At 35.6% G+C, this 22610-nt stretch overlaps 1 protein-coding gene across 1 annotated transcript; it reads right to left on the bottom strand.

Annotated features, from left to right (window-relative positions):
• Positions 1 to 6870: 6870 nt before the first annotated feature.
• RAB33B (RAB33B, member RAS oncogene family) lies at positions 6871 to 22441 on the bottom strand. The gene is made up of 2 exons (XM_001377715.4): positions 22211 to 22441; positions 6871 to 10051 (listed from the first exon to the last, which is right to left on the bottom strand). Exons 1-2 carry the CDS (start codon positions 22439 to 22441, stop codon positions 9611 to 9613), a joined length of 672 nt encoding a protein of 223 aa, XP_001377752.1. The 3' UTR covers positions 6871 to 9610.
• Positions 22442 to 22610: the final 169 nt, after the last annotated feature.

Genomic DNA, 22610 nt, shown 5'->3' with positions numbered 1-22610 from the left:
GCTTTGAAAGCCTCCTGAGGAACAGAATAGATGTAAAATGAAAGCACTGATTTTTTTTCTAAAGCTTTCAGATCATTTTCCACAGCAGCAGGATAGTAAGCTGCCTCGATTCTGTGCCTCCTCAGTTCCCAACCAAGGCTACTTGAGAGATTTTTAAAGTAAAGTAGGGAACTATATGTTGCTGAAAGGTAACAGAGACAAGGAACTGACAGTAACTGACCAGGGTCTAAGCACTCCAGCTGCTTCAGTCACCTTCATGGCCATGGAACAAATTGTTCTCATGTGTCTCTTCCAGGGGGAAGTCTTCCCTTCATCTGCTTGGTACATATTTGGCTTCTAATTCACCAAAGGTTAAGAGGGCTGTCATTACTTTGAGAGGGGTTATTTCTTTTTGACCTAAACCATTTGGAGATAGTTTTACTGGGCTGTAGCCACTGCACATGATACAGCTTCTGGGAGCCATAGGTGAGGATCAGGGAAAAAGTGGATGAGTAGTCCCAGAGGTGCTAGTCCTCCCTGATCACCCAGTGTGGTGCAATAAAGTACCAAAGTCAAAGCTCAATAAATAAATAAATAAATAAATGACAGAAGCACACACACACACTGTATTTTGAACTTTACATTATTTCTACCTTTATTGAGTTACCTTATTGACTATTTCATCCTTCTGTCAAAGAAAAATATTAATACAAAACTCTGCATTTTAGACATAGTCTGCCAGAAACATTTTTTAATTCACTAACATTATTCTAAATCTAAGCCTATCTATTTAGGAGGAAAAACATTTGGAATACTTCCTCTCCCCACCCCTTCCCCATTGCCATGAGCTCAAATTTTGTTTCTATTTCAAGATTTGCAGTAACATTTATAGGAATTCCAGACAAGGAAAGTGTCATAATATTTTAAATAGAGTTTGGGGTTAACATTCTAGAATAAGCACTACTCAGATCTTTCTCTGGCCAATTCCCTTCATGGATTCTCCCAAACTAATCAAAGGAACCAATAGATTTATATTTAATCCTTTCTGAATAGAGGAGAAGAAAACACTTTTAGGTGGGCCATAACTCCATCAGAGGATGGGAAGCAAGAGATTTTGACAAGTTAAAAGGTAAGTATAGTTTCTACCCTTAATCCATTTCCCTAAATTCATAAATATTTATCAAGCACCTACTATGTACCAGACAATGTGTTAAGCATTGAAAAAGAAAGAGAAAACAGTACCTGTTTTCAAGGAGCTTATTGTCTAAATGGGAGGGGGGGGGCAGGACATGCAAACAAATAAAGCATCAACAATACAGAAAGAGGAGAAACTAGAGATAATCATATAGGGAAGGCATTAGCTTTAAATGCTTATTGTAGAAGGTTGGATTTTAGCTGAGACTTGAAGGAAGCTAGGAGTCAGAGATGAAGTGAAAATGCCTAGTGAGGAGATGGATTAAGTTGTGGTTGAGGAACAGCAAGGAGGTCAGTATCATTGGATCTCAGAGAGTTTGGAAGTATGTAAATTGTAGGAAGACTGGAAAAGAGAGTGATAACTACAAGAGTCAATTGTATTAAACAATAGGTTGTTGTGTTTTAACACATGGGAATCCTTTGTTGATCTCTAACCCTACCAGCTCCTGCTTTAAGTTGCAGAGCTGGTGTGTACAAAGAGCCATAGTAACAACTGGCCATGAAATGTCATCTAGGTCCTGACAACTTACTCCTAAACTTCATCTTTAACAAATGAAAACTATCAATTGAATTACCGCAAAACTAGCAAACATCTTTTTGATGACTCCTTAAATGACTTTATCCTCATTTTTACTTTAGATCTCTGACTCATAAAACTTTTCATTTCATGAATTTTTGTTTTAAGCAAGAATTTGGGGACACAAGCAAAGAGCTTTTAGGTTAATAGAATTATAATGATCTAGAACTGGAAGGACTTCCGAAGCCATCAAGTCTATGTTACAGACAGAGAAACTGAAGTCCAGGTAGGTTAAGTGGCTTTACCAAGGTCACACAGGTAGTGTGTATGAGGGCTAAGATTTCAATTCAAGTTCTCTGACTTCTAAACAATTGTTCAAGTTTCCTTCCTTCCTAAATTAAGTCAAATTGTAAGTTTTGTTATATTCATATTACACATCAGCAATTAATATTTCCCCAATTATTTAGCTTTGCAGTTGGTCATTTTGGAGGAGGCATTGTGGTCAATAAAGGACACATTTCTGCTTTTCTGCATTTGTTGCTAAGGTTTTTATATCCAAAGAATAAAATTTTTTTAAAGTGCTAATGTGTTTATTTCAATTTCCATTGAATAATCACTAGAGAACTTTCAAATAGAATTTCTTTATATATTCAACAACCTTTTCAGGCTCATAACGGCTTATTTTTGGCAAGATTTGCCTAATGCTGATAATGGTAAATTCAGGTCCACCACTATTAAATTTTACCTCTTCTTTTGATCCTTTTAAGTATTTAGAAGGTATACCAGTAGGCATGTATGTTAGGTACTGAAATCAATGTGCATTGTCTATAATAGGGATTGGAAAACTACAGCCTGAAAGCTGTTATGGTGAAAATCACCTTTAAAGATTGTTAAAATATTAATTTATGATCACCAGGGAATTCAGCTATGTAATTCCCTAAATGAAACACTCAAGTCAGAATGGAGTTTATGGTGGTTTAATCACAACAGGAGTAAGAAAAGGGAGAGGGAGAGAAGGAGAGAGGAGGAAAGGGAAAGAGGTTAACTCAACCTTCTGGGAGAGCCAGAGGGAGTTTTAGGCCTGGAAGGCCAAGGTAGAGAAGGGAATCAGTCCTTGACTCACGTGACCCATCTGAAGGGAAGCTCTCTGCGGGCCTCCTCCCTCCTCAAGCTCCTAGCACGAACTGCCTCCCAGGTCTCTCTACAGGAAGTGAGCGAATTCCAGAGGCTGCTTTCTACGTCACTTCCTCTGCCTCACAAGTGCCAATGGTGGCTCAAGCTTGGCTTAGGATAGCCTAGGTGGGCAGTTAGTCATCTCTGATTTGTCATTGATTAGCACATGCCCATGCAGCGTGGGTGTACACAATTCTGGGTGCTAGACCAAGCAAGATGGAGATTTTAAAATTCACAAAGCTAATTTCAGTTCACCACCTGCCTTTAGAATAGTTTTTACATTTTACAAAGTTTCATTGTATTATAAAATGTAAACACCATTATTATCATGGGTAATGTAGAAAAATGGGCAATGGGCCAGATTTGACCTGCTGGCCAGTTTATCACTGATCTGTTACCTTTCAGCAAAATGTAGTTTCCCACCTTATCTTAACCATATTTGTTAGGCTATTACTTTTTCTGAAATAATTGCTACCCCTGCTTTTTTGTTCAGTTGAGGCAAAATACATTTTGCTCCACTCCTTTATTTGAACTGTGTATTTGTTTCAAATGTGTTCCTTGTTAACAACATTCTGTTGGAACTTGCATCAGAAAATATCCTACTAACCTCTTCCATTTTGAGTGATTTCATCCCATTTGTTTGTAGTTATTTCCTTCCATCCTTTTGTTTTATGCTTTTTCTTCTCTATACTCACCTCTTATTTATTTCAAGTTGTTACCCATCCCCTTTTAACTTTCTCTTCACTCTCCTGTCTCCAAGTTTAATTTATTCTCCTTATGACTTCTCCTTAAATCAACCCCTTTTCCCTTTTCTTGTTATCTGATCCCTGTGAATCGTTTTTTTTAACCCTATGTTTTAGTATCAAATCAATGATAGGAGAATGGCAAGGGCTAGGCAGTGGGGATTAAGTGATTTGCTCAGTGTCACACAGCTAGCGTGAGGCCACATTTGAATCCAGATCCTCCCAACTCAGCTATCACAGTATTTAGCTACTCAAGCTGTCTGCTTACACTGACTGCATTTTGTGTTCTGCCTCTATGTGACCAGTTGAGGTGCTAATTAAATCCAAATGATACCCACTCCTCCATTCTTTGTTTTGATGTAGTTCTATACAAACCCCAATTATGGATGGTAATGTCTCCCCATCTTTAAATATATCTTTTTTTCTTAACATTTTCAAAACCCAACAAAACTATGTCTTCTATCCCAGTTGACTACCTGTATGACCCCTTTTGACATTAGAATTCCTCCCCAAAACAAAAAAAAAAATACCCTTTAAACACCTACCCCTCTATTAGAATGTTTGTTTTCTTAGTCTCTTCTAGTTGTTCACTTGTATTTACCTTTTTACTTTTCTTTTGAATTCCATCAAAATTCCTTTACAACTCTAATGTTTTTAATGAAAATACTTGCAGATTCTATCTTTTATTATTCAACTTTTTTCCTTCTAGGATTATACTAATTTTTTCCAGGTTGTTATTCTTGGTATTAGACTTTTTTCTTGCCTTCTGGAATATCTCATTTCAAGTTATTGGCCCCTTTATAGTGAGAGCTGCTAAAGCATATGTGATCCTGATTATAGTTTCTCAATATGAAAATTCTTTCTTTTTGGATTTTGGCAATGATGTCCTTAGGAATCCTCATTTTGAGATTTGAGATTGAAAGATGAGTAATCTCATTTGAAATTACTTTCACAAGGTGTTCAATAGATTCTATTTTCACATTGCCCTCTTGTTCTAATGCTCCTCCAATTTTCCTCATTGATTTCCTGAAATCTGGGATCTAGGTTATTTTGGTCACAGATTTTAAGTGATTTTATGATTCTTAAGTTTTTCCCTCCTTGATTTTCCAGTTATTTTTTTAAATCTTATATTCTCTATTTCTTTGCATTTTTAAACTGTTTTAAGAATTATTTTTTCCTACAGTCACTAATTTCTATTTGGTCTATTGTTTTTAAAGGGATTTCATAAAGAGAAACTAAGGTTCTGTACTTCTTGTGTTGATTCTTTTATCAATTTTTTCTTCCATTGTTCTTATTTCTTTTTAAAGTTCTTGCATTGATAATACATATATATGACCCACATTGAATTGCTTGCCAACTCCAGAAGTGGGGAGGGAAGGGGAGATAGGAGACAATTTGATCATGTAACTTTGGAAAACTTATGTGGAAATTTGTAAATACATGTAATTGGTAAAATAAAATATCTTTAAAGAAAAAAAAGCTCTTGCATGAACTCAAAGAAGAATTTAATTGTTCCTGTGGGCAAGCTGTTTTTTCTTAGAGGTTTAGATTGATATTTTTTATTTACTCTTTTTCTAGGTGTCCTGGTTATACCTAGATCATGAAACTTCATTTTGTGTTTTTTTGTTTTGTACTTTGAGGATCAAATTAAGTACATTTCCATTGCCCCAGATATTCTTTGTTTAGGGCTAAACTTTTCCTTCCTTTGGGTTAGGGTTTTGATTTGCGATTTTTCCTTGACCATGGATGCCAAAATTCTGTCATATAATTAGCCTTTGTTGAAACATTTTCCTCTGAAAAAGGTAGGAAATGGAGAGGTCTTTTCTTTAATCTTCAGTTAAAGGTTGACATCCTCTAGTGGATTTTTTCCTAAGGAATTTTTATTTATCTGACTATCACACCTAGTTAAAACCTACCTTTCTCCTATCTTTTTTCCTCTAAAAGCAATAGGGAATTAGCATAGAGGCTTTTTTCCCCTTTATAATCTGCCGCACCTCACCTGCAATTAAAATTTCTTTTTTTTTTGGGGGGGGGGTTGTTAGCTATAGGACCTTTGTTTCATGTTAGCTACTCAGGATTTCTTAACACTTCAAGTTTTTTTATTTTGCCCCCCAGGCCTTTCATTTTTATCCCACAGAAGACAGATCATATTGACTGTTTGTCCATGGGGTGGGTTATTTGGTAATTTTTTTTAGTGGCAATACAAAACCAAACCCTTTTTCTTCTACATTGTAATCTTGGTCTGCTACTGGTTCTGCCAGTGTTCCTTAGTTATGCCACTTATAGTAGGGTAATAAAAGAGAGACCCCAAGGTGACTGAGGACCACATTTCTGAGAGAATCAAGAAAAAGATTATAAGGCAGAAGTGTTTGACACATTTTTGCTTGAGAGCTCAACTTTTGCCATTAAGTTTTTTTTTTTTGCCATTAAGTTTTAAGACAGAGTTTCTGAATTCTGTGACACTTCTTTATGTAATAAAGCATGGGTTATGAAATTTGGGAAATTATAAACAAAGCCAATTCAAAGTAGATAGAAAAAAGAACTCTATACTTCAAAGCTTTTGGTAATTGTTCCTCACTTCTGACTGTGATTATCCAATAGGAAAAATCAAAGATTCTATATATTATAAAAACTAACTTGGGAGCTGTGCTGTGCTTTTAATTTTATGTTTTCATCTATTCTTAAGGATTCAAGTTTGCCTAGCATTTATTATATCAGCATACACATGACTATTTTGTTTTGTCTTAGTACTCCTAGAGCATAACACACTCCATGGCATAGAGTAGGCACTTACTAGAAGTTTAATGGACTCTATAAATCTGTAAGTATGCATCAGGTTTAAATGATCATTACACCAGCAATTTATCTTAAAATGAAAGTGTCAATTTATCCTAAAATGAAAAATTCTATAAAAGGAATAGATATGCAAAATTCTAATAATTCAAGATAAATCACAGTAGTCTATAATACAAACTAGCTCCCATCTTATAGGACTGACTACTTAAAGTTCTGTGACCAAAATATGAAAATGGATATCAGATTTCATGAAATCATAAATTACTCTGACACATTAAAACAACATGGCCATGTGAAAATAGAAATACCCTAGGAGTGTTGAAGGGATTAACTTCTAAATGGGTTGGCATTCATAATTTATTAAATACCAGTTGAAGCTTGGGCTATATGGAAAATTCCCTAATCTGATGTATCATGATATTAAAAGTCACATCAACTACCACAGAGTGAACAAAACAGAACACCCTATTTTTTTGTGACAAAGCTAGTTTATTAGGCTTGAGGAGCAGAGGGAATAAGGAGAGGGGATGGGAATGGCAGTGATATTATTTTAAAACAAAAATAGTTGACTTTAGTTTTGGTTTGTTGGGAGAAAGATACACAGAAAATGCTTCTGAGTAAAACATTGTCACTGACCAACTTTATTATTAGATTCTGGATTAATGTCCCATACTGAAACTTCCCTGAAGACCAACTATTTGAAAACATTTGAAATCAGAAACTACAGAATATAGTTAAAACAACGATAAACTGTAAATTCACAAGATGTAGGGTCTGTGCTTACAAGTTTTTAATACATCATGGTTAATGATTCATGAAAAGCCATGTCCCAACATTCAAAGAAATGCTTTCATAAGAGTTCTTTTGGCTAATGTCAGAAAGCTTTACCCCAATTGAAATGATAAGTGATATTTTTTAATATAAAAAACAAAAATAAAAAAATTTTAAAAATCGATACAAACAAGATTATTTTGAAATGAATATATGCTGTCAAAAATAAATCCTTTAATGGAATTAAAGTATATTTGTAACTTCTTAATTCAAGAAACTAGTTAAAATACATTAAAAACCATCAATAATAGTTGGAAAAACATAGAATGTCCTTAGAAAGTTTGTAAACCAATTCTTCCAACTTTGTTGCCCCATGTTTTAAAAAAAAAAGAAGGCAATAAGAAGTATAGTTCCCTTTAAAAATTATTACCCAAATAATTGTTATCATAGCATTACAAAAACAATGACAATTTTCAATTTAGGAGGAAACAAACAATCTTTTATCTAGTAGGATTAAGGAAAATTGATTTTTCTTCCTAAACAAGAATAAAGTCAATTTATTTTCCCTTAAGCCATAGTAATTAAAAAATGGAATAATTACTTCTTGTCACTCTTTTTCTTACTTCAGTTAATAGATTATCTTGCTTCTATAATTAAATAATCCTCACAAAATCACCACAATAAATTTGTAAAAAGTCCTAAACTTGGCTGAATATTTCTCTTCCACGTGACCTGGACATAACAAAAGTACAATGTGTCCATTTATTTAATTTATTCTTGAAATTCATCAACAAGAACAGTATTATATAAAAATTAAGCTTATGTATTCAACTCAATCCCATGGCTTAACTCCCTTTTTCATAACAGTTGTGTGCAAACTTATGTTATTTTTAAAATGCAAAATAGTAAAATTAAAAATATTTCATGGGGAAAAGGTTTGAAGTATTCTGTTCACTACTGTAAGATGCAAGTTTGGTTTTTTCCCTAAATAGCAATTTATTTCTTAGACGGAAACAGAGCTGAATTTTTAAAGATAGTATTTTTCCTTTTAAAATGCTATATTTGCAGCAAAGTACTATTATGTAGGTACACTTTAGAATCACAGAATACAGAACTTTAGTTAAATTGGCAATTGATGGTTTCATTAGAAGTGTTCATAAAGAAGTCTTCAGTTATTAAATTGAAGTTTTTGGGAGGAGAGAATATTTTAAAAGACAAACTTGAAAATCACAACCAGCTAAAGCATAGATCTTCCTGTGGTAGCTAGATTTCAGATTTAGCCTTTTTCTCTTCAATTACACATAGCCCCTTACATGCACTACAAAAACGTTCAACTAGATTTTCCTTTTTATGCTGGCCAGATGAGAAAACAGCCTAACCAAAAAAAAAAAATAAATAAAAAAATTCATTGTACAGTGATGTTTAAAATTGATCTACCGCAATATCTACTTAAAATAATTTTTCTAGCTCCATAATTAAAATAATACTTGTATTTTAAAATTTTCTTATAAAATTGATCTACAATGGCTGAGGCACCAAGTGGTCATGTAATATTGAAAGATTCATATCCTTTATGACATCAAGCCTAGATGGGAATCCTAGGCACATTCCTTTCCTTCCACAATTTTTGCTACCAAACCCTTGGCTCTAAAATATTATTTAATAATACAAATAATAGAATTTTTTAAACTTAATAATAAAGCTATTTTGAAGCATAAGGATTTAGGATAGCAATGTGCTTTATAAGTTACAGACAGCCTGCAATCTATATAAGTGGAAGGAGTTTCCTCATTGACAAAAATCACAGATAAGTTGATATAATGTTTAAAAAGATTTTTAAAAATCCAGTAAGGTGCAGAAACAAACAAAAACTGGGGCTTCATCCTTTTTAAGACGAGAGAACATATCATATTTAAATTATATTCCAGTAAAAGAGTTACTCTAATTCCCTTAGATATCATAAAACCTTTGGCTGCTTGGCAATGATCTGTTTAAAATAATTTAGTTGTATATTCTAAAAAGTACTTCATTTTCTTCTATTCCTATCCTATCCTTTCTGGCTCAGAAGGAAGTTTATATTTATCTTATTCCTTCTGGCTTTGTTTTTTTTCAATTCTATAATGAAAACATATCACAGTAATTCAAATGAAAAATTAGTCAGAGGAACTGATTAATTCTCCTTGTTCAACTTCAAAACTCTACCCAAAAGTCCCCCCCCCCCTTCTTCTCTGTGCAACCAAAGTGACAAAACTTCATTATGTTGGATACAAGGTGCAAAGAAATGAATGAATGAATGACTTGACTTTCATTTACAAGATAAACATTAAAGTGCTAAGATGATCTAGTATACTTGGGACTAAAATTTGGGACTTACTGTATACTTAAAAAGTATCTTTTCAATAAGTCACAGTGAGACTAACCTTTGAAACACTGTTATTTAACACCAACAACTCATTGTAGGTTTTGGTTCAGGCTTCAAAACAATGCCATTATCAGGTGGTTGACTAAGCATTAGGGGTTTGTGGCTCTTGAGCTTATGAGCTAAGGTCATGAATATAGCTTCCACATGGTCATTATCATTGGGATTTTTAGCAGAGGTTTCAAACAGTGGCATAGAGTGTGTGTCAGCAAATTTTTGGGCCACATCTGTAGGAACTTGAATGGCACTTCTCAAGTCACATTTATTTCCAACCAGAATCCTTGGTATATCACTAGCAAGCAAATGTTGTTTGCATTCTTCTATCCATGATGGTAGGCTGTGAAAACTGGCCATATTGGTCATATCATATACAAATACAACAGCATGTACATTCCTATAGTAGTGTTGTACCATGCTCTTTCTGAACCGTTCTTGCCCTGCTGTGTCCCATAACTGTATCTGAAAAGAAAGAGAAAAAAGAATTTACAATAGAATAATCCCAATTATTAGAATACTATTTTTGTATAGTCAAACTGCCCCACTCCCTGCTTTATATTTTTTCAAAGTATTTTCATAATTATTACTTCAATATTTCATGGAACTATGATTTCACTGGTATGGGTAATACACATCCAAAAACCTACAAGTATTCATAGCAGGTAGTCTTTATACTTTAGAATTACCATTGACTCCTCAAAAATTAACCTTCTGGGGGTCCAACTTTCTGGTTATTTTTCCTCAGAATTATCATCTAATAATTATTACTATGGAAAACTAGAGCCCAGTTTGATTCTTATAACAATATAATTACATAGTAGTTCTGAGGATAGAATTTGTCCACAAGTATAAGGTAAGAAAGGTGAGACAGAAACATTTGAGAAACCACCTGGGAACTTTGGTTGATTTTAAGCTCAATTAGACAACAGAGCTCAAACCACTTAATTTCAAGTTAGCTCTCCATTAAGAGCAGTAGAAAGTCTAGTGTAAGAGATAAGGGAGAGTGTGATTATCCTGGTTAGATCATATACAAAGTACTATGTTCAGCTCTGTTGGCCACATTTTAGAAGGAATGTTGACAAAAAGAAGTATATCCATAGAAGAGTTTACTCAGATAATGAGAGGACTTTATTATTTCAAAAGAAGAAACATAGGATGTGATTTGAAGAAGGCAAGATGTGAAAGAACACAAGACATGCTGACCAGATATTTGAAGCACTGTTAATTTGTGGTTTTCTAAGTCAATATATAGCCTATTAGGATTTGTTCCTATTTAAGTATGACACCACTATTCCACACCATAGTCTCCTATGTCTCCACAATGCAGGAAGAATATAACAAGTACTCAAGTATGAGTCCAATAAATGATAGGGGGTAGAGGGAGAGATTAAGTGTTTTGAGAAAAGACCACAAACTCACAGTGAAGAAGGAATTCTATAGGACATGGCATCCAACCATTTATAGGGCAGCTCTACAAAAGAAGGTTTAGGATCTTTCCATTTGGTTCAAAAGGGGAGAACCCAGGAACTATTGCAGTAGTTTTATAGCATAAATGGCAAAGAGGCAAACTGGATATGTATTATCTTCCATTGATATATCACAATCAAACAAAACATCTTGAAAAATGTTAACAGAGTGAATTTTAGATTTACTGCACCATGCTTATCTTTAGAATTTTAGCAAGAAGGAAATGTATACACCCCCACTTAGGGATTAACTGTGGGGGAGGATGGTCTATGACTCACATGTGCTAGCAAGTGACAAATCAGAGGCAACTGATTGATCCCCTGGGCTGTCCAAAGCCAAGTTTAAGCCACCATTGGTACATGTGCAACACAGGAAGTGATATAAAAAACTACCTTTATATTTTGCTTCACTTCCTATGAGAGGACCTTGGCGGTGGAACTTGGCTTGGAGAAGCTGCAGTGTGAGACCTCAGACTACTTCCCTTAGACTGTCATGTGGTGAGTGCAAGGCTTAATCCCCTTTCCCTGGCTTTCTGAAGGCATCAACCTCCAAGGAGACCCCTCATACTGGAGGAGGCCTCGTGGCTGGAAGCCAAGCTAGATTTAATCTTCTGGGAAGGTCCCTTGGCCAAGACCTCTTAACTCCCCCTGACTCAGACCAGGCCGGAGCAGATCTTCCCTTTCTCTCTCTCTCCCTCCCTCATTCTCAATTTCTTCCTTCTATTGTAAATAAACCACCATAAAATTCCATTCTGACTTGAGTATTTCATTGGGATTTAGAATTTAAATCCCTGGCGACCACTAAAAAATATATTCATTTTCAACCCTAAAATTTACCCTTAACAACAGCTATAACTATGACAATAAATAATATCATACCCCTAATAAATAATATCAAGCAAAACCTGAAACAGGACAGTCAAAAGTGTTCGTACACCTGTCACGAAAGAGGGTCTGACACCAAACCAAGTCAAAGTGAAATTTCATACACAAAATTCACCAGATGGCTCCTATTGTCAGATAAAACTATGATGATTACGTAAAGCCCCAGAACACTGCAGAACTTCCTAAATAAGATTCAATCTCTATAAGGAGTTTGGTCTAATTTTCCACACAGGAAAAAACAAGCAGATGAAGAATGAATGTTATACAGACTACTATATATTGGATAGGCAAACTCCAAAAGTAAGTTACAGAGCTCATCCATCTGTACATATATCTAGTTCAGAGATGCAAATGTATAATGATCTAAGTTCAGAATTGAATAGGAGGAAGAGAAGGCTGGATTGTCTTTGGGAAACTTGAAGAATTCTTTAAACGATTCCAAGCTTTTCCCTAAAATGAAGGTCTATCTTTTTAATTACTAATATTCTTCTAGTGATGTTATATTCAGTGGGTAGAATGCCAGACCTGAAGTCAGAAAGTTTAGTCATTTTTTTTTCAGACTCTTTGTGACCGCATTTGGGGGTTTTCTAGGTAAACATACTGGTGTTTTTTTTTCTTCATTTTTTTCTCCTGCTCATTTTATAGATGAGGAAGCTGTGGCAAGCAGGTTAAGTGATTTGCCCAGGATCACAGAGTTGTATGAATCTGGATTTGAACTCAGGCCCTCCTGACTGCAAGCCTAGTACTATACCCATTGTACTACCCAGCTGTCCCAAAGTCAGAAGCAACAACAACAACATTATATGACTGTGAGTTGCAGAATGCTACATTATTGAAATTTTAAGTTGAAGACTGACCAAAGGGCAATAGAGAAGGGACTGGGTACTAGTAGTATGCAATACATTATGCAGTAGTAGTAGTAGTGAAGATTACGCAGTAGTAGATGTTACATAGAGGGAGACAACCAATGGACAATATAGGACGTTCATTGATATACCTGCAATATCAGAAGAATTCAAGGAAGGTCCACAGCATATCTGCTGGGCCTCTGTGGTGAATTTCTGAGAAAAAACATACAAGAGCTTGCTCCAAATAGATTAAAATCTGCATCCACTAGAGGCAGAACCTATACCAATGAGATCAAGATCTACAGGAATATTAGCCATAAAGAAAAACTTTCCAACAATTAGTTATCCAAAAATGAAAAAAGGTCTGTCTCAGGAGGTGATAATAACAATAGCTCTTCCTGACTCCAAGCCCAGCTCTTTATCTACTATGCCACCAAGAAAAGATTTGCTGGATGTGCTGTAGAAGAGCTTCTTCTTTAGGCATGGGTTGGCTTAGATGACAAACTTGGTAAGTTTGTTTCAGTTTGTCAAATTCTGAGATTCAGTGAACTTATTTTTGAAAAAAGATTTTCTAGGTTCCCCCTTGGCTGCCAAATCTATGAGCCTATGAAGGAGGTAGTAAAAAACATTATTCTTGTCTTAAAGATGAAGAGACTGAAGTTTTTCCAGCTTGAAATGACTAATAAATGTCACTTGGGATTCAGACCCAGATTTCTCCTGATTCCAAGGTTCTTAAGCACCATAATGCCTCCCACTGTTCACAGAGAATACTTTTAATGGATTCATGATTTCATTCATCCTTTCTCCAACTGTGTAGATGTCAATTTATCTCTTATGCTTCTTCATCCTATGAAATTCTTGTCCATATCCTCTCATAAATCATCTACAGAAAATCTAACTAAATGATAGAGGCCATCTTCTAGGTCTTTTAAATGATTACCATGATGGCAGTGGGACTTTCTGTTAAACTTTATTCTTGCTATATGAGTGGTCTACTTCCTCTAAAAAAAATAAGTGCATGATTAAAGTCTTACCTTCTGTCTTAGAACTGATATTAGGTTTGGTTCCAAGGCAGAAGAGTGATAAGGGCTAGGCAATGAGGGTTAAGTGACTTGTCCAGGTCATACAACTAGGAAATGTGTGAGACCCAATTTGAATCTAGGACCTCCCATTTCTAAGTCTGGTTACACTGAGCCAACCTAGCTATTCTTACAATCTTACACTTCTTTGAGAGAGTCTTAAATCACTCTTTAAGTGCCACATCATAGTGGCTGCAGTTTATTTACAACCTTTCAATATCAATCTAAGAAGCATTTATTAAGAACCTTCTGTGATACAGTTCTATACTATATTTTGTGTAATCTACCACAATTTTTATTCTTTGCTAACTGTGGTGTTCCATCATTCACAGGCAGAAAGCATTCTAAAGATGCTGGTCCTAAAAGGTGTGTGTGTGAAGAAATAACTTGGAATTGTTGAAGACATGCTAAAATTTACCAAATATCCAAACAACCATTCTTTTGCTTCTATTAAACTCTAAATGCAATTGAATTCACTGTCTATATTGCAGTATCTATCCTAGATATGTTCACACCTAAACAAGAGACTATCTGTACAACTACACTGGACAAGACATCTTTTATCCATTTATTTTTGGGGGGAATTTTTAGATTAAGCTCTTTAAGTGAAGGTAAATTTCACTAAGGCAGTCCTATAGAACATATTTCAAAGTTTTGTACCAAAGAAATTAATGCAGTTAAAATTTGAAGAGAAATAGTTAAATAGAAGAAAAAAAGCCATTCTGAAGCTACTTCTCTGACAAATATGTGAGATCCAAGCTATATAAGAAACTCATTCACTAAATAAGAACAAGAGCTATTTCCTAAAAGATGATAGTAAAAGATGATAATCAAGAGATTAATAAATATTGGTTCCATTAATTTGATGCACCACTTCAAGAAGATATGTTCTGCTACTAATAAAAAGAGAAATGCATATTGAAACAACTGTAAGGTTTTACTTCTTATCCATCAAATGGGAAAAAATCATCAAAAGGAAAGCAAACTCCAAAGTAATGAGATAAAAACAGTAAAGGTATGTGAAATTAGATAAGGAAACAGATTCTTCATCCTCCTCCCAACCCTAAGATAGGACTACTGAGACAAAATGTATGTATATATATGCTGTCAGATGAAGAGAGGGATTTTTTGTTTGGTGGTTTTTCTTTTTTCACAAGGGAGGATTCAATTTGGAGGAAGTAGTGGGGAGCAGTAGCAGTTTTGAAATGACTACAATACAAATACAAAAAAAATCAACAGAATTTATTTCTTAAATAAATTCTTTAAAATTACCTCTAAATTCCTACCACCTCTAAATCACAAATCCATTAAGATACATGGATTTAACTCTATGCCCTTCATCTGAAAAAATGGAAGGGAAAAAAAGGGCATTTACATTACTCTTTTTGTGGTTGCAAAGAATTGGAAACTGAGTGGGTATCATTTAGGAATGTCTAAACAAATTATGGTACATTATTGGGATGGAATAGCATTATTCTATAAGAAATGATAAAGGGAATAGTTTCAGAGAAATCCGTAAAGATTTTTATGAACCAATGTAGAGTGAAATGAGCAGAACCAGAAGATTCCATTTATACAATAACAACAATATTATAAAGATGAATAGGTACAGTGATAGAGCTGGGTCTGGAGTCTGAAAGACCTATATTCAAATCAATCTCACACACTAGCTTAGTCTTAGTTTCCTCAATTGTAAAATGAGTATAATGATAGCACTTACTAGAAACTAAATAATTGATAGCTATTATTTATTAAACAACTTTGAAAAGCTTAGGAACTCTAATCAATACTATGACCAATTACAATTCCAGAGTAAACATGCGACCCATTTTCTTACAGAAGTGGATAGAATAAGACTTTTTTTTTGCTTGACAATACATGTTTGTAACAAGGAATTTGTTTTTTTCTTGCTCTCTCTATGGAGGCAAGTGGGAAGATAGCAAGGAGAGAAAGTGGATCTTAATTTTTTTTTTTCAAGAGAGACTACATTCAAGGGTTCTCAATCATTTTTGTGTCACCTGCAGACCATTCTCATAAGTTTTCAAATAAAAAAACAAAAGACAAAAGATAAGAAAAGAAAACAATTCTAATGATCACAAATCAACACTGTGCAAGGCTCTTTTTGGGGTAAGATACTATTGGTCATCTCTAATTCACTAAATTGAAACACAACCTAAATCAAAATGGCTGATGGGACACTTTAGAAGGAATAACCTTGTATCCTGAAGTCTGACTCTGTTGTCTCACTTGTCTTCCTGGCAGCAGTACAAGTTCTGGCAGGTCCTACACCAAGCTAGAAAGGCTTGTAGGCTAGCCTACTTAAGTTTGGAGGGATTCAGCACCAGATGGTGGTACATATCTGACAGTATACACAATATTTTGTCTCAGTAGTCTACTTCCTCTCTGCTATGAGGGGGGAGGAGGAGAATGCATTTCAGCCTCTATTCTTAGGTACCTTTATTTTTTTCCCATTACTTTGAGTTTGATTTCCTTTTAGTGATCTTTTCATTTACACTGTTTCAGACATTCATTTTATTACATTTGTTGTCTTGGCTACATTTTTCATTACACTGTTATCTTGGCTCTGCTTATTTGATCAGCCTCACTTTATAAAATCTTCTTATGCTTTTCTAATTTCCTCATATTTGCCATTCTTTAATATACAATGATATCCCATTATGTCCTCATATTAAAGTTTTCAGAGCCATTTTCAGGTCAGTGGGCAATCATTTTGTTTTCTAGTTCTCTGGTGCTACTATGAACATCTTTTCAGCCATAGCAACTCATTAAGACTTTTTTACTAAAAGTTGTAATTTCATTTGGGGAAGAAGTAGCCATATCAATGAAATCATGAATTTTTGGGAGGAAATTTGAAGCATTTTCAAATACATACCGGGGGGAAAAAATGAGAAAAGTTGTTCAACAAACTTTCTTCAAACTTTAGCAGATTCCTTTGGTCAGGTTACAAATAGAGCAAAGAATAGATACAGATTTTCCCAAATAAATTATATTTGGCATTAAAGTATATTATATATGGCATATATTATATATGGCATTAAAGTATTATATAATGCCTTATAATAAACCCTATGTCTATACATTCTTGGAAATCTGATCTAATTTCCTACTGTTCTCTACAAGTGAAAGTGTCTACGTTTCCAATTATAGGTACCCATTTCTTCATGATGAAAAATGACAAAAACAGAAATTCTTATCTTCTCTAACAAATTATTTCCACTCCTTAACCTCTTTCTTATAGTCCTTCTCAAACAAAAAACCTCAAATTTTCCCTCTTCCCCAGAATCCCCAATGCCAGATACTCTTTGAATTTTCCTTTATATCTCTATTCTTTCCATTTTCACTGTCATTGCCTTAACTCAAACTTCACTGTTAGTCTCAAATCTGGACTCTTAAAACAACCTCTCTGGTGCTAATCTCTCCTCCCACCAATCTACTACAATTAAAAACCTTTGTCAAGCATTCGTACTCTCCCTACTACTTACTTCAAAAAGCCTCCACTGTCCCTTTAATATAGAATGAAATTCAAATTCTTCTTGAGATAGCATGCAAATCCCTCTACAATCTGGGACCAAGATATTGTAAACCTTAAAATTTCACAGACTTATGTTAAAAATTTTACTCCACATTGAGGAATCCTCCAATTCCCTACTTGAAATAATTCCCTACCAGACAGTGAGAACTCTACTTGAATGTGAAAACTTCTTGCTATGGGAGGATCTCTACCCCATCCCTACTTGGGACTGCTTTAGGGGAGAAAACTCCTTGCTATGGGAGGACCTCTATTCCACCTGTACTTAAGAATGCTTTAGGGCAGAAAACTGCTTGCTAAACAATGAAAGTACTTGAAAACCATACTTATAAAGGAAAGGAGTTCTTTGAGCCATGCCTATTTTTGGAATTTGGGGCAACTTGTAAACTTACTTAAACCTAAAAGGTGAAAACTTATTCAGAGGTTTTTCAAAATGAAATTAGTCGACATAGCAGCATTTTTCTCTGGTTCAAACTTACTAAAGAGATTAATCTACTCAGCTGTGAATTCAAAATGGGCTGTCTTTTGGAAAACATCTACAGTGATTGGTAGATGGAAGAACTTAAGGGAGGTGACATAGGAGATTTTGCCCTTAAAAATAACAGCTCAGAGAAGAGCTGGAGATCATTCTGAAACATTCAGATTGAGAGGTCATTCTGAAACATTCAGACTGAGGAGGACTCATTCTGAAACATTCAGATTGAGGAAGGACTGATTCTGAAACATTCAGATGGAGGAGGGAGCTGGTGAAAGCAGCTGAGATGATGCTGGCCTGGTGTCACTAGAATCCTTGCTTAGGCAGACCTTGTGGTGAGTGTTAAAAGACTGACTGACTGATCTCTCTCTTAAGACTCAGGTCTAGGCCATGTTGGCTTAAGGCCCTTCATACTTATTTCCTTTTTCTCTCTTTTCTTTAATTCCACATTTGTATTAATTAAAATCTCTATAAAACCCAGTTGACTTGGGTATTTGAATAATTGGGAATATTTCCCTGGCGACCACCTTATATTTGATTTAAAAACCAAGACACTGTAGTGAAACATATTTCCTGCGGTCAAATTTACTTACCCTCTCTTATATCTATCACAATTTATATCTTCCACCATTTTAACTCACTATAGTTTATAGGCTTCACTATTTTAAATCTCACAATATTTGTAAATCTTACTTCCTACTACCTAATATTCCAGAACATTTTCTGCCTTTGATTACCATTCCTTCTGCTTCTGCACAGGCCCTGTGCCATCCAGCTACCCAATCAGATCTTAGTTCGGATACAAACCATTTATGGTAACTTCTGCAGCATGTGGTAGAAACATCAACTGGACAGGAGATAATGATGATAGAGGGTACTAAGAATAAGGGAAGGAAAATGTTAAGAGGAGAAGAGAGATTAACAACATGTTCCAAATGGACTTTTGGCCTTTTCATTCTCCTTCCTGCTGATTGATCCCTCTTAACACAGGGGATCTTAATCTTGAATCCACAGATCCTCAAAGGGGTCTATAAACTTGAAGGATTAAAAAAAAGGCACATTTTAAAATTTATACTTGGTTTCCTTTATGATATGTATGCATAATTGGTTTCCTTTATGATCTTTTTTCAAACCCAGTGGAATTTCGAGTTGGCTACCAGAGGGAGATGGGAGGAGGAGAGGGAAAGAACATAATCATGTAACCATGAAAAAATTTTCTTAACCAATTAAATAAAAATTTAAAAATAAATAAATAAAAGGGGACCTCTATAATCCTTTTTCATTTTATTCATCTTAAAAAAATTATTTGGCAGGTAGGTAGGTGGCACAGTGGATGGAGAGCCAGCCCTGGAGTCAGGAGAACCTGAGTTCAAATTTGGCTTTAGATACTTCCTAGCTGTGTGACTCTGGCAAGTCACTTAACCCCCACTGCCTAGCCCTTACTCCTCTTCTGCCTTGGAATTAAAACTTAGCATCAATTCTAAGATAGAAGGCAAGACTTAAAAAAAAAAAAGATTATTCTGAAAGGGTACATGGGTTCCAGAATGCCAAAGAAGTCCATGGCACACAAGAGGTTAAGAATCTCTCTTCTAGCAATATCTAAAGCCCTATGAAAATTCCCCAGAAGATACTGACCATTGCATCCCTTTCTACTGGGACCAGCTGCTTATTCCAATTAGTTTCAATTATTCAGCATCTCTGTGATAGAAGGACATAGAATTATTCTCTACTATGCAGTCTTGGTTAAATTTTTACAATCATTTGTGCTATTAACAACATTTGAGCCACAGATTGAGGAAAAACACAAATGTGAAGAAAGTCACACTTTTTAAGAAATGCATAATCAAATCCAGCTTTGCTATTCACTGGAATATAGTGCTAATTAAGCCCTGACTTTTCACTCTCTGAGCTTCAGTTCTGTTTCTCCCTCTAAGCTACGCTTTTTTTCTCTTCAATGGGAATCTCCAAATGTTCAAAGTCAAATAAAAGATGGTAAAAACATTTAGATGCAATTTGCTTAGAAAATTCAATGAAAAAATCAGAAACATCTTCATTCAAGAAAATATTTATGTTAAACTTTCCAAAGCAGATTTTTAACCATCTCCAAATGTATGAAGTGTTTGAGGGAAGATTGGCAAATACATATAAAATGTTTGTTTTAGAGAATGACTCAAAAGGTGATTCTTAAAAACTTATTTTTATGAATTATCTCTTTTTACTTACTTATTCTAAAAAAGAAAACAGTCTTTATTCAGTTTAATTTTTGAGTGGAATACTAATTCATGAATTAGCATTTACTCTGAATTGTCCTTTCATAGAGCTCAAAAGGACCTTAGAATCCAGTTTAAACTCAGGTTACAGATAAAAATTGGTCCAGAGAGAAGGGAACTTCGAGCTAGTTAGTGGCAAACTAGTATTCTAATTAATTTAGAGTTTACCATAAACTTCTTGTTTTATATGAATGCCTTGTCTCCCAACTAGACTGGGCTTCTACTTCTTTGACTCTCTCCAAAGTATTGAGTTAGCATTTAGTCCTGCTTTCAAAGTAGGCTCTCAGTAAGGATTCATCAATTGATTATAAGATGATTCTACTAACAAACCATTTTCTAAAATAGGCTTACTGAAAATGGCAGCTTTCCAGATTGCAAAGATCAACATATTGAATGTATTGTTTCTTGCTTTTATCAAAGGTGTTATTTTAAGAAGAGTGCATCAGATACATTTGGAAATGAAGAGGATTTAAGAACAAAAAATATATGTCAACAAAATACTTCTAAATTAAATAAATGATATCCCCAAAATAAGTAAAATAAGATGACCTGGCTGATTTGTACTGTTATTACTTGCATCTTAACTGAATGAATATCTTCTTGGCTTCTAAAATATTTGCAATTATCTCATTTATAACTGACTACATAATTATGACAAAAGCATTACTATATAACATGCATGTCTTATTAAAAATTGGCCACTGATTTCCTTTCTACTATGACCAGATGCTTTATTCTGACTAGTTTCAATCACTTCTTACCTCAGTTACATCACTGCAGAGGAGGAAGACAAAATTATCCTCTACCCTCAGAAAGAAAAATGGGTAGAATATGACCTGCTCATACTAAGTTTTATGTGAGGAATAGGCTTTGAAAACCTTAGTGTACTATATTAACATGAGCTATTAATCTTTTTTTAAAAATCCTTACCTTCCATATTAGAATCAATATATATACATTGATATTGATTCTAAGGCAGAAGATCGGTAAGGGCTAGGCAATGGGGGTTAAGGGACTTGCTCAGGGTCACACAGCTAGGAAGTGTCTGAGGCCAGATTTGAACCTAGGAACTTCTTCCCTCTCTACGCCTGGCTCTCAATCCACTGAGCAACCCAGCCGCCTTCTGAGCTATTAGTTTTTAAAGGGCCGTTTTTTTCTTCTATAACTTCCCCCCTACACCTAGTAGATAGTGTTGTGGAAGTCCTAATGAACGGAAAAAAAACATAATTTTCCTCCTTATCCTGTCCTCAGTTGACTCCCAGGATCATACTTTGTCAGTCAGGAGGCACTCTAGAAATAATATTGCTGTGTGTACAAAAGCTCTATATCTAATGCCTCCACAATGTAGAAGAACTCTGTATCTGTGCATTTAATAAGACCTCTGCATTTAATAAGACCTTGTGTATGTGGGCATGTGTAATTTCATTTAGGGTAGGGAACTCTGGTGAGAAAACTCCCTTCGCAGACTCCCAATGTAGACCAGCAACTAGTTGCATTTTATGTTTAGAAAAGTTGTTTGGGGGACACTAGAAGATTAACTTGCTCAAGGTACCACTTGGACCAAATCTCAATCTCCCTCCATCAGGTCACAAAATCTTAGTAATTAGTAATAACTGTTGTAACCTTATCGAATCACTTCTGAGTCTGTACAAATCAGAGTTGCACTATCAAGTGGTCCTTTAAGATCCCTTAGTAACAACTGCTGTGACCTTCCCAGGTCTTTAATAAAATCAGAGTATTAGATTATTAACTGCCTCCTCTAAGGTCCCTACTTGTTTTACATTCCATAATCTAGCATCTTTCGGGGGACCACTTAACCATTCCAGCCTCAGTTTCCTCATATGTAAAACGAGGATGATCGCCTCTACTTCACAGGGTGATGGTGATTCTAACAACCAAAATGAAGGAACCAGCTCAGGCCATGGGATTTCTACCCTTCCAGGTATGGTCCCCTTAGCAACCATGGAAGCGTCGACGAGGTCAGCAGCAGCCACCGCCGGCAGCGCTTCTCGCGGGGGCCGCGGGCCAGGGCTGCTTGAGCAGCTCACCTTGATGCGCTCGCCGTCAATGTCCACAGCGCGCTCACGGAAGTCAACGCCGATGGTGGCTTCAGTGCGGTCGGGAAAGCGGCCGGCGCAGAAGCGGTACGTCAGGCACGTCTTGCCCACGTTAGAATCCCCGATCACGATGATCTTAAAGATTCGTGAACGGGTTGGGAGGAGCCCCGCGCCCCCGCCGCTGGCCGTGAAGCTCGCCTCCAGGGACGACTCCAGCTCCATCGCGCCGCTTCAGGTAAGCAGAAGTGGAGGCCAGGACCAAAGCACCGGCTGCAGACCGGAGAACCGCGCTTTTGCGCAACGTCCCTCGCCTCACCCAGGTAGCCGCCGCTCGGGGGCGTGCGCGCGCTTCTAACGATCACCTCTCCCGGGTCCCGCGCCGCCCTCCGAC

This window comes from Monodelphis domestica, chromosome 6, assembly GCF_027887165.1.
Source record: "Monodelphis domestica isolate mMonDom1 chromosome 6, mMonDom1.pri, whole genome shotgun sequence".
In the NCBI taxonomy this organism is placed as follows: Eukaryota; Metazoa; Chordata; class Mammalia; order Didelphimorphia; family Didelphidae; genus Monodelphis; species Monodelphis domestica.
The sequence above is the reverse complement of the archived record's forward strand: the minus strand, read 5'-3'. Positions and strand labels throughout refer to the sequence as shown.